General features: G+C 45.6%; 2 protein-coding genes across 2 annotated transcripts in view; both read left to right on the top strand.

The window, feature by feature from the left end:
* The window catches only part of LOC144499440 (uncharacterized), a 131,918-nt gene that overhangs the window by 92,602 nt on the left and 26,369 nt on the right, over positions 1-12,947 (top strand). The gene's annotated exons all lie outside the window — the stretch shown is intronic.
* LOC144499583 (uncharacterized) overlaps positions 662-12,947 on the top strand; it is a 31,804-nt gene continuing 19,518 nt past the window's right edge. Inside the window, exon 1 of the mRNA XM_078221704.1 lies at positions 662-1,057. Coding sequence (XP_078077830.1) covers positions 740-1,057 — 318 coding nt within the window. The 5' untranslated portion in view covers positions 662-739. The remainder of the gene's footprint in view (positions 1,058-12,947) is intronic.

Below are 12,947 nucleotides of genomic sequence, written 5' to 3'. Positions count from 1 at the left end.
TTCTGTGCCAAAGTCTGTAGTTTTTGTTACCCACAAGGAAAAATAAATTGCCAGCAAACATTTGGTCGATCTTCCTCAGCTGCAAACCCGCTATCCATTGCAAACACCACTGCAATGCCCAGGTTTGACGGTAATGTGTGTGCACTCTGCTCACAGGCAGCAGCTGGTCCCCAGGAGCCAGCCTACCGGCACGTGCCTCTTTCCCGCGGCGTGTCACCTGGCAACGAGCGTCACACAATAGCGTCGCCTATCCAATGGATGGGGGGGGGGGGAGATTTTACTTTATTCTTTAAAAGTGAGGGCAAAAGTAGAAGCAGAAACACCAGCACGTCTGAAGTACAAAATAAGTAATAGTAATTGTATTTGAAATGTTTACTTATTTCCGCCTGTGTGTGAATACTGTTATATTTTCTGGTCTCCCTCCCACACCGCCCCCCCCCCCACAAGTGTGGGTGATGGGCTGAGCCATTGTGACCGAGCAATGGCGCTGGGCAGGCGGTGACGGGGAGCCGGGACCATCCCGTTCAGTGTCGGCGCTGACCTGACACGTTGTGGCTGATTAATTTTTTGCACTGTATTTTTTTAAAAGAAAGAAAAACAGTTTCGAGGAATCGGTTCGTGTTCCTCATCCTGACTCTCCGTTTCTCGGCTCCAGTTTCTCGGTGACATCGAGGTTGAATCGTGAGCTTCGCGTGTGTGCGGGCGCGCGCAGTCGCGTTGGCCGACCTGCCGAGCCGCCATGTTGCAGACTCTGTTCGAGAGGTCGGGGCTGAAAACGGTGATTGAAACTTTGGCGATATGGTGCGGCTACAAACTGACCCCCCGGTCTCGGTTCGCCATCCTCTACGATTTCATGTACAACTTGCTGTCGTTCCTGTGGACCACGAACCTGGGCATCGTCATCTTGGTGATCGCGATTTTGCTAATAGTCTGGGGCCTCGTGGTCTTGATCATGAAATTCGTGGGCAAGTTCATCCAACGGAAGAAGGAGAAGGAGAAGAAGAAGAGCTTACTGAAGTCAGTAAAATCGACGACTGCACACTATCCGCGCTGCAAAGTACGTGCCCGGGGTTGTCCTGTTACTGAGTATTGGAATACCCCGTGTTTGTGTGTGACAGGGAGTTAATTGGGTGTTTGGGAGTCTTGTATTGTCCAAATTGGTGCAGAGGAGATACCCGATCCTCTACACTGGTAGAGGATCCCACCCTTCCATCCTCCTCTAACCTAATTATAAGTGTGGGGAAGTTTTTTGTTTTCTTTTTTTCTTGCTGGTAATGGCTTCAGGGAAGGCAGTTCAGGCAGTATGCTGCATCTCCTGTGGGATGTATGTGGTGAGGAAATCCAGTAGTGTTTCAGGAGATTTTAGTTGTAAGAAGTGCATTAGATTGCAGCTTCTGGAGGAGCGTGTAAAGGAGCTGGAGGGGGAGGTAGAGGAACTCCGCATAATTCGGGAGGCGGAGGTGGAAGTTGATAGGAGTTATAGAGAAATAGTAACTCCTAGAAATGAGGCTTGGGTCAATGCCAGGAGGAGGGGTAAGAAGCAATCGGGAAGACAATCCCCTGGGGCGGTTCCCCTCCATAATAGGTTTTCGGTGCTGGAGGCTACAGTTGAGGAGGAATCAACTGAGCATAGAGAGCAGATCTCTGGGGGTGAGCCGAGTGAGAAAGCTCAGGTGGTTAGGGGCTGTAAAAGACTGGGCCTTGTGATTGGGGACTCCACAATTAAGGGGACAGATAGGAGGGTCGGAACTAAAGGTAGGGACTCAGGGTTGGTGTGTTGCCTACCAGGGGCTGGGGTCCGGGATGTGTCTGACAGGGTATTCAGGACTCTTAGGGGGGAGGGAGATAAACCACAAGTTATTGTACATGTGGGGACACACGACATAGGGAGGATAGGGGAAGGGGATATTAGGCAGGGATTTATGGAGTTGGGGTGGAAACTAAAGGCCAAGACTGACAGAGTGGTTATCTCTGGACTCTTGCCTGTACCACGGGATAGTTTAGAGAGGAATAGGGAGAGGGAAGGTTTGAATTCATGGCTGAGGGGATGGTGCAGGAGGGAGGGGTTCAGGTACTTAAGCAATTGGGGCTCGTACTGGGGAAGGTGTGACCTCTATGAGAAGGATGGTCTACACCTTAATCAGAAGGGGACCAATATCCTGGGGGGTAAATTTGCTAAGGCCATGCAGGGAGGTTTAAACTGATTCGGGGGGGGGGGAGGGATCCTGAGTAGTGGGGCTGAAAGTGAGGGATGCATGGATGGAGACTGCAATGCACGGCATTGCAGAGGTGGGGTGGAGCAGGGTTTGAAATGTGTATACTTCAATGCCAGGAGTATTCGCAATAAAGTGGGTGAACTTGCAGCGTGGATCAGTACCTGGGACTTCGATGTTGTGGCTATTTCAGAGACATGGATAGAGCAGGGGCAGGAATGGATGCTGCAGGTCCCGGGGTTCAAATGTTTTAGTCGAAGTAGGGAAGGAGGTAGAAGAGGGGGAGGGGTAGCATTATTGGTCAGAGATTGTATCACAGTGTCAGAGAGGAGGTTTGATGAGGACTTATCTGTTGAGGTAGTATGGGCGGAGATTAGAAATAGGAGAGGAGAGGTCACCCTGTTGGGAGTCTTTTATAGACCTCCTAAAAGTTCTAGAGAGGTTGAGGAAAGGATTGCGGAGTCAATCCTGCTTAGGAGTGAAAGTAATAGGGCAATTGTTATGGGGGATTTTAACTTGACTAATATTGACTGGAATTGTTATAGCTCTAGCTCGTTAGAGGGGTCAGTTTTTGTTCAAAGCGTGCAGGAAGGTTTTTTGACTCAGTATGTAGACAGGCCAACTAGAGGTGAGGCTATATTGGATCTGGTGCTGGGAAATGAGCCAGACCAGGTGCTAGACTTGGAAGTTGGTGTGCATTTTGGTGATAGTGACCACAATTCGGTTACGTTCACCTTAGTGATGGAAAGGGATAGGCATGAACGTCGGGCCAGTGGTTTTAGCTGGGGGAAGGGTAATTATGAGGCTATTAGGAGAGAATTAGGAAACATAGGTTGGACTAGGAGATTACAGGGACTGGGAACGTCCGACATGTGGAGTTTTTTCAAGGAGCAGCTACTGCGAGTCTGTGATAGGTATGTCCCTGTCAGGCAAGGAGGAATTGGTAGGGCTAGGGAACCGTGGTGCACCAAAAAAGTTTCTTTGTTGGTTAAAAAGAAAAAGGAGGCTTATGTTCGGATGAGACGTGAGCACTCGGGTAGTGCACTAGAAAGCTTTAGATTGGCTAAGAGGGAGTTGAAGAGCGAGCTTAGAAGGGCTAAAAGGGGACATGAGAAGACTTTGGCGGATAGGGTTAAAGAGAATCCTAAGGCGTTCTATAGGTATGTCAAGAACAGAAGGTTGGTTAGGGCAAGTTTAGGGCCAGTTATAGATGGCAGAGGGAAGTTATGTGTGGAACCGGAGGAGATTGGTGAAGCATTGAACCAATATTTCTCTTCGGTGTTCACGCAAGGGGACATGAATATAGCTGAGGAGGACACTGGGTTGCAAGGGAGTAGAATAGACAGTATTACAGTTGATAAGGAGGATGTGCAGGATATTCTGGAGGGTCTGAAAATAGATAAATCCCCTGGTCCGGATGGGATTTATCCAAGGATTCTCTGGGAGGCAAGAGAAGTGATTGCAGAGCCTCTGGCTCTGATCTTCAGGTCGTCGTTGGCCTCTGGTATAGTACCAGAAGATTGGAGGTTAGCGAATGTTGTCCCATTGTTTAAGAAGGGGAACAGAGACTTCCCCGGGAATTATAGACCGGTGAGTCTCACTTCTGTTGTCGGCAAGATGTTGGAAAAAATTATAAGGGATAGGATTTATAGTTATTTGGAGAGTAATGAATTGATAGGTGATAGTCAGCATGGTTTTGTGGCAGGTAGGTCGTGCCTTACTAACCTTATTGAGTTTTTTGAGAAAGTGACCAAGGAGGTGGATGGGGGCAAGGCAGTGGACGTGGTATATATGGATTTTAGTAAGGCGTTTGATAAGGTTCACCATGGTAGGCTTCTGCAGAAAATGCAGATGTATGGGATTGGGGGTGATCTAGGAAATTGGATCAGGAATTGGCTAGCGGATAGGAAACAGAGGGTGGTGGTTGATAGTAAATATTCATCATGGAGTGCGGTTACAAGTGGTGTACCTCAGGGATCTGTTTTGGGGCCACTGCTGTTTGTAATATTTATTAATGATCTGGATGAGGGTATAGTTGGGTGGATTAGCAAATTTGCTGATGACACCAAAGTCGGTGGTGTGGTAGACAGTGAGGAAGGGTGTCGTAGTTTGCAGGAAGACTTAGACAGGTTGCAAAGTTGGGCCGAGAGGTGGCGGATGGAGTTTAATGCGGAGAAGTGTGAGGTAATTCACTTTGGTAGGAATAACAGATGTGTTGAGTATAGGGCTAACGGGAGGACTTTGAATAGTGTGGAGGAGCAGAGGGATCTAGGTGTATGTGTGCATAGATCCCTGAAAGTTGGGAATCAAGTAGATAAGGTTGTTAAGAAGGCATATGGTGTCTTGGCGTTTATTGGTAGGGGGATTGAATTTAGGAGTCGTAGCGTTATGTTGCAACTGTACACAACTCTGGTGCGGCCGCACTTGGAGTACTGTGTGCAGTTCTGGTCCCCACATTACAGGAAGGATGTGGAGGCTTTGGAGAGGGTGCAGAGGAGGTTTACCAGGATGTTGCCTGGTATGGAGGGGAGATCCTATGAGGAGAGGCTGAGGGATTTGGGATTGTTTTCGCTGGAAAGGCGGCGGCTAAGAGGGGATCTTATTGAAACATATAAGATGATTAGAGGTTTAGATAGGGTGGATAGTGATAGCCTTTTTCCTCTGATGGAGAAATCCAGCACGAGGGGGCATGGCTTTAAATTGAGGGGGGGTAGTTATAGAACCGATGTCAGGGGTAGGTTCTTTACCCAGAGGGTGGTGAGGGATTGGAATGCCCTGCCAGCATCAGTAGTAAATGCGCCTAGTTTGGGGGCGTTGAAGAGATCCGTTGATAGGTTCATGGACGAAAAGAAATTGGTTTAGGTTGGAGGGTCACAGTTTTTTTTTTTTTAACTGGTCGGTGCAACATCGTGGGCCGAAGGGCCTGTTCTGCGCTGTAATGTTCTATGTTCTATGTTCTACCTCCCATTATCACCATCATCTGCTGTTGGAAAATATTTTGTTCATGTGCTTAATCACTGCAACGTACAATTTGTCCAAATTTACCTCTACCTTTTAACAGGTCGTAATTTTCTTGATTTAGGGAGGTGGCAAACAACGTAATTATTTGGAACATTTTTCAGTCTACCAGCTTGTATCCTCCTGGTAAATTTCTATATCCCATTCAGCACATTAAACTTTATTCGCACCACTACATGCACAATGTGTACCATCTACAAAATGCACTGCAGAACTCATCAAGGTTTCTTAGTCAGCACCTTCCAAATTCTCAACCTCCAGCACCAAGAATAACAAGGGCAGAAGATGCAGGGGAACACTACAATCTACAAGTTCAACTTCGTCAAGCAAAATCAGGCCTTCGCACTATATCACCATTCTTTAATTGTCATGGGTAATAAATTCTGGCCTTGCATACAAAATCGCAAAGATTAGTGGAAAACGAGAGGGTTGGGAAACCTTTAAAGGCCAACAGAGAGCTGCAAAAAAACTATAAAGAAAAGTGAGATAGACTATGAGAGTAAACTAGTTCAGAATACAAAAACAGACAGCAAAGGTTTCTACAGATATATAAAAAGAAAAAGAGCGGCGAAGGTAAACATTGAAGCTAAGCAGGGGGATTTAATAATGGGAAATGAGGAAGTGGCCGAGGCATTGAACAGGTATTTTGTGTCGGACTTCACAGTGGAAAACACAAATAACATGCCCCAAATTGATGATGAGAAGGCAATGACAGGTGAGAATCTAGAAACGATCATTATCACTAAAGAAGCAGTGTTAGGTAAGTTAATGGGGCTAAAGGTAGTGTTATGGTTGAGGTTAGAAACTCTAATGTATTTTATGAAGCCCATCTGAATCATAAATTTTGTATCTTGAATTTGGCTAGGATAAACATGATATATTCCACTTCAGGTGTGATTCAAAAGACCCAAGGAAGCTTTTGTGGAACAAAGTTTATTTAAGAACATAGTTAACATGTATAGTAAGAAAATTAGCAAGAATTTTTTCAATTGCAAACAAGAAACAAAACAACCGCTATAATGTATAAAACCCTTAACAAAGATATCTAATGTGTTCCAATCAAACCAAAACCCTTGCCATAGAGAAAACCCTTTAAACATGTTCAGCAAAGTCTACTGCTCACGTGATAAGGGAGATTGAGTCCTTTGGTTGAAGTCTGCAGCTCTCTGGATTTATTCTGCACAGTTTGAAGACAAGGCAGCTTCCCAACGCACCAGAGAGACTCTGGTCCAGCCCCATCAACAGCAGATATTCACCCTTCAGGAAAACAGGAGAATTTCCAAAGAAAACAAAACCGGGAGAGAGAGAGAAAACAATTCCTTTTATCTTGCTGTCTCTTCTAAAACTAAAACTCAAACCTGCAGCTCTGAACTGAAAAGTAAAAAACCGTCCAAAAACACATGACCATCCTCATAACAATGCAGGATTGCAAAGCTAATTCCAAAGCAAACACCACAAACAACCCCATTTAAGACACTTGAGCAATAAAAGGACATTTCCAGTCAAGCCAGCAACAATGACGTCACTGAAGCTGTGAGCTCAGAAACCACTGAAGCTGTGAAAGCTGCAGAAGTCATGTTTTAAAAAAAAACTTTCTTTAAGGTACACTAGCGTCACAGTAGACAAGTCTCCTGGCCTTGAAGGAATGCATCCCAGGATACTAAAAGAGACGGTGGGGGAAATAGCAAATGCACTCGTGGTAATTTATCAAAATTCGCTGGACTCTGGGGCGGTTCCAGTAGATTGGAAGGCAGCAAATGTGACGCCACTGTTTAAAAGAGGAGATAGAAAAATGGTGGGTAACTATAGGCCAGTTAGCTTAACTTCTGTAGTGGGGAAAATGCTTGAAGCTATCATCAAGGAAGAAATAATGAGACAGCTGAATAGAAATTGTCCCATTGGGAAAACACACGATGGGTTCATGAAAGGCAGGTCACACTTAACTAATTGAATAAAATTCTTTGAGGACATTACGAGCATAGTGGACAATGGGGAACTGGTAGATGTGGTGTATCTGGATTTCCAGAAGGCATTTGACGAGGTGCCGCACAGAAGGCATTTGACGAAGTGCAGCACAAAAGGCTTTTGCATCAGATAAAGATGCACGGCATTACGGGTAATGTATTAGCATGGATAGAGGATTGGTTAACTAACAGAAAGCGAAGAGTGGGAATAAGTGTGTGTTTTCCTGGTTGGCGATCAGTGACTAGTGGTATGCCTCGGGGATCAGTGTTGGGACCGCAATTGTTAACAATTTACATAGATGATTGGGGACAAAGTGTAGTGTGTCAAAGTTCGCAGATGACACTAAGATGAGTGGTAGAGCAAAGTGTGCAGAGGACACTATAAAAGTCTGCAAAGAGATACAGAGAGTTTAAGTGAGTAGGCAAGGGTCTGGCAGATAGAATACAATGTTGGTAAATGTGAGGCCATCCATTTTGATAGGAATAACAGCAAAGTGGACTATTATTTAAATGGTAAAAAATTGCAGCTTGCAGAGGGACCTGGGTGTCCTTGTACATGAATCACAAAAAGTTGGTTTGCAGCTGCAGCAGGTAATTAAGAAGGCAAATGGAATTTTGTCCTCGAAAGCTAGTGGGATGGAGTTTAAAAACAGGGAGGTTATGTTGCAGCTATATAAGATGCTGGGGAGGCCACACCTGGAGTACTGTGTACAGTGTTGGTCTCCTTACTTGAGAAAGGATGTCCTGGCGCTGGAGGAGGTGCAGAGGAGATTCACTCGGTTGATTCCGAGTTGAGAAGGTTGGCTTATGAGAAGAGACTGAGTAGACTGAGATTATACTCTTTGGAATTTAGAAGAATGAGGGGGGTGTTATGGAAACAAATAAAATTATGAAGGGAATAGATAAGATAGAAGTAGGGAGGTTGTTTCCACTGGGGGGCGAAACCTGAAAATAAGGGGGAGCAGATTCAGGATTGAGTTGAGGAGGAACCTCTTCACCCAAAGGGTTGTGACTTTGTGGAATTCCCTGTCCAGTGAAGCAGTTGGGACTACCTGATTGAGAGTTTTTAAGGCAAAGATAGATGGATTTTTGAACAGTAAAGGAATTAAGGGCTGTGGTGAGCTGGTGGGTAAGTGGAGCTGAGTCCGTGAAAAGATCAGCCATGATCTAATTGAATGGCGGAGCAGGGTTGAAGGGCCAAATGGCCTACTCCTGCTCTGAGTTCTTGTGTTCTTTTTAAAAATCAATATATTTTAGCCTGAGTTCCTGCACAGATTCTGCAGATTCCAGACTATAGCCAGTACACATGGTTCATGGAATCATAGAATCCATACAGTGCAGAAAGAGGTAATTCAGCCCATTGAGCTTGCACTGGCAACATCCCACCCAGGCCCTATTCCTGTCAGCCCCATTGCCAAATTCCTTGACACTCAAGGGACAATTGCGCATGTAACCTGCACATCTTTGGACCGTGGGAGGAAATTGCACGGACACAGGAAGAATGCGCAAACTCCACAAAGACAGTTACCCAAGGCTGGAATTAAACCCAGGTCCCTGGTGCTGTGAGGCAGCAGTGCTAACCACTGTGCCACCATGCTGCCCACATAGAAACATGGAAGATCGGAGCAAGAGGAGGCCATTTGGCTCTTCGAGCCTGCTCCGCCATTCACTAAGATCATGGCTGGTCATCCAACTCAATAGCTTAATCCTGCTTTTTCCCCATAGCCTTTGATCCTATTTGCCCCAAGTGCTATATCCAGCCGCCTCTTGAATGCATTCAATGTTTTGGCATCAACTGCTTTCTGTGGTAATGAATTTCACAGGTTTACCACTCTTTGGGTGAAGAAATGTCTCCTCATCTCCGTCCTAAATGGTCTATCTTGAATCCTCAGATTGTGATCCCTGGTTCTGGACTCCCCCACCGTCGGGAACATCCGCCCTGCATCTATCCTGTCTAGGCCTGTTAGAATTTTATAATTCTCTATGAAATCCCCCCTCATTCATCTGAACTCCAGCGAAAACAATCCTAACCGAGTCAATCTCTCCTCATACATCAATCCCGCCATCCCTGGAATCCGCCGGGTTAACCTTCGCTGCACTCCCTCGAGAGCAAGAACGTCCTTCCTCAGAAAAGGAGACCAAAACTGCACACAATACTTTAGGTGTGGCCTCACCGAGGCCCTGTATAGTTGCTACAACACATCCCTGCTGCTGTACTCAAAAACTCTCGCGATGAAGGCCATCATGCCATTTGCCGCCTTTACCGCCTGCTACACCTGCATGCTTACCTGAAGTGACTGGTGCACAAGGAAACCCAGCTGCACACTCCCCTCTCCCAATTTACAGCCATTCAGGTAGTAATCTCCGCCTTGTTTCTGCTTCCAAAGTGAATAACCTCACACTTATCCTAATTATACTACATCTGCCATTGATTCGCCCACTCACCCAACCTGTCCAGATCATTCTGAAGGATCTCTGCATCCTGGTCGCAGTTCACCCTCCCACCCAACTTGGTATCGTCTGCACACTTTGAGATGTTACATTTTGTTCCCTCATCCAAATCATGATTTTATATTGTGAATAACTGGGGTCCCAGCACTGATCCCTGTGGCACCCTACTAGTTACTGCCTGCCAATTTGAAAAGCACCCATTAACTCCTATTCGTTGTTTCCTCTCTGCCAATCAGTTTTCTATCCATCTCAATACACTTCCTCCAATCCCATGCACTTTAATCTTGCACAATAATCTCTTGCGCGGATGTTTGTCAAACGCATTCTGAAAGTCCAAATATACCACATCTACTGGTTCCCCCTTGTCAACTCTACTCGTTACATCTTCAAAGAATTCCAACAGATTTGTCAAATCCACGCTGACTGTCTGATCCTGCCACTGCTTTCTAAATGCTATAAAATCCTTGATCGTGGATTCGAGACTTTTCCCCACTACCAGTGTTAAGCTTACTGGTCTATAATTCCCTGTTTTCTCTCTTCCTCCCTTTTTGAATATTGGAGTGACATTCGCTCCCCTCCAATCTGCAGGGACTGTTCCAGAGTCTATAGAATCCTGGAAGATGATCACCAATGCATCTACTATTTCTAGAGCCACTTCCTTCCGTACTCTGGGATGTAGATTATCAGGCCCTGGGGATTTATCTGCCTTCAATCTCATCAGCTTTCCCAGTACCACTGCTCTACTAATATTGATCTCCCTCAGTTCTTCCCTCTCACTCAATCTTGCATACGCCAACATTTCTGGTATCTGATTTGTGTCCTCTTTTGTAAAGACAGAACCAAAGTATATATTCAGTTGCTCGGCCATTTCTTTGTCCCCTCTTATACATTTCCCCGTTTTTGTCTGCAGAGGACCTACATTTGTCTTCACCAACCTCTTTCTCTTTACATATCTATAGAAACTCTTAGTGTCTATCTTTATGTTCCCTGCAAACTTACTTCCGTACTGTATTTTCCCCATCTTAATCAATCCCTTGGTCCTTCTTTGCTGAAATCTAAACTGCTCCCAATCCTCAGACCTATTATTTTTCTTGGCCAATCTGTATGCTTCTTCCTTAGAGCAGATATGCTCTCTAATTTCCTTCATAAGCCATGGATTGGCCCACTTACAACATCAGGTTAAAGTCCAACAGATTTATTTGGTAGCACAAGCTTTCAGAGTGTCGCTCCTTCTTCAGGTGAGTGAAGAGTTGTGTTCACAAACAGGGCATGCATAGACACAGATTCAATTTACAAGATAATGGTTGGAATGCGAGTCTTTACAGGTTCCGACAATGTGAGTGGAGAGAGGGTTAAGCACAGGTTAAAGAGGTGCGAACTGTCTCAGCCAGGACAGTCAGTGATATTTTGCAAGCCCAGGCAAGTTGTGGGGGTTACAGGTAGTGTGATATGAACCCAAGATCCCGGTTGAGGCCATCCTCAATGGATGAATGAAGACTGCTCGACAATCGCCAGGCAGGAGTGTTCTCTTCCTGTCGGGGAACACTTCAGCAGTCACGGGCATTCAGCCTCTGATCTTCGGGTAAGCGTTCTCCAAGGTGGCCTTCACGACACACGACAATGCAGAATTGCCGAGCCCAAAAACTGATAGCCAAGTTCCGCACACATGAGAACGGCCTCAACCAGGATCTTGGCCTTGACTCGAGCTGCAAGCCTCTTGAGGAACTATCACCCTCACCAATGTCCAGAACAGAGAACTCAATTGTTTATGGGATGGACTCGGGGGACTCCTGCATTAGGCTATCTGCCTGATGCTTCTACCTGATGCTTCTAGATTGACTATTGCGTCTCTGTACTCTTTTCACCTGTAGTGTGATCGATCACCACCTTAAATGTGCTATCCATGAGTTCTCGATCTCATAGCTGCTGCCCATCGAGTCTGCACCGACCACAATCCCACCAGGCCCTATCCCCACATATTTTGCTCACTAATCCCTCTAACCTATGCATCTCAGGACTCTAAGGGGCAATTTTTAACCTGGCCAATCAACCTAACCCGTACATCTTTGGACTGTGGGAGGAAACCAGAGCACCCGGAGGAAACCCACGCAGACACGAGGAGAATGTACAAACTCCACACAGACAGTGACCCGAGCCGGGAACCAAACCCGGGACCCTGGAGCTGTGAAGCAGCAGTGCTAACCACTGTGCTACCATGCTGCTGCAATCAGTGATCAGCTGCTGTTTTCATGCTTGCTCACTTAAAACAGTGTAATGATTTTCAGTAATGATGGAGTGGAACAAGAAGGTTTGCAGAGTTTAACTGTCATAGTACATCGGACAGTAAGATCTATGCAGAGAATGATAGTAAAAAAATTAAAGGCTCGATCTGAACGTGCAAAACATCTGCAGTGAGATAAATGAAGTAGTCCATAGTTCCAAAGACTGGCAGAATGCATCAACCGGCATGTCGCTTCTGCTGTTCGTGACAGGCCAGGTATAGATTGTACTTAACCAGCTGGTGCTTGCAAAACCTCAGAACAGCATCCAGCATTAGATGTGATTCTGCGATTTGACAACATTTGCGAAATAATCCTCATTATGCTAAAAGTAAAACTGATGGTGTCAGTCAAGCTCACAGTGGAGCACCTTTGCATGCACTGGAAGTTACATATAGAAATACACGGGGCCCTGTTCATTGCAGAGAGAAAAAACATATGCACACATTTGTGCTTGTTGCAGCTAAACAGAATAAGTTTGCTGGTTCATTCCTTGGAGTAATGCCATTATCAATCAAAGTTAAGCTGCCTGGTTTAAGTTTTCAAACAATGCTTGGCGATAATCACAAGAATACCAATGTCAGGGGAAACAAAAGTTATACTTTGAGAAGAGAGTGCGGATTGGTTAGCAAGTGGACTCTGGCAAGACAAAAAACTTGGACAAAATTTCTTCTTTCAGCAGTGCTCAAGTTCTGTGAAGCCTAGTTGCTATAGGTGAAGTTGTGGCATAACAGAGATAAATGATTTTGATCTAATCACCGTTACAGAGACAGAGGGTGAGATTTTCTGGCCACACTCTCCCCAAAACTGGAAAATCCTGCCCGAGGTCAACAGATCTTTCCATGGTCCGCCCCTCGCGATTCCCGTGGTGGGTGGAACGGGAAAATTCACCCCAGAGTCAAGATGAGCTAAGTGGGAAAATAAATATTCCAGTAGAACAGAAACCTTCGAAAAGACAGACAGAACGGATAAAGAGGAGTAACCTGGACAGTAAAGGATGATATAAGGACAGTTGTGAGGAA

Source organism: Mustelus asterias, chromosome 10 (genome assembly GCF_964213995.1).
Source record: "Mustelus asterias chromosome 10, sMusAst1.hap1.1, whole genome shotgun sequence".
In the NCBI taxonomy this organism is placed as follows: Eukaryota; Metazoa; Chordata; class Chondrichthyes; order Carcharhiniformes; family Triakidae; genus Mustelus; species Mustelus asterias.
The sequence above is the reverse complement of the archived record's forward strand: the minus strand, read 5'-3'. Positions and strand labels throughout refer to the sequence as shown.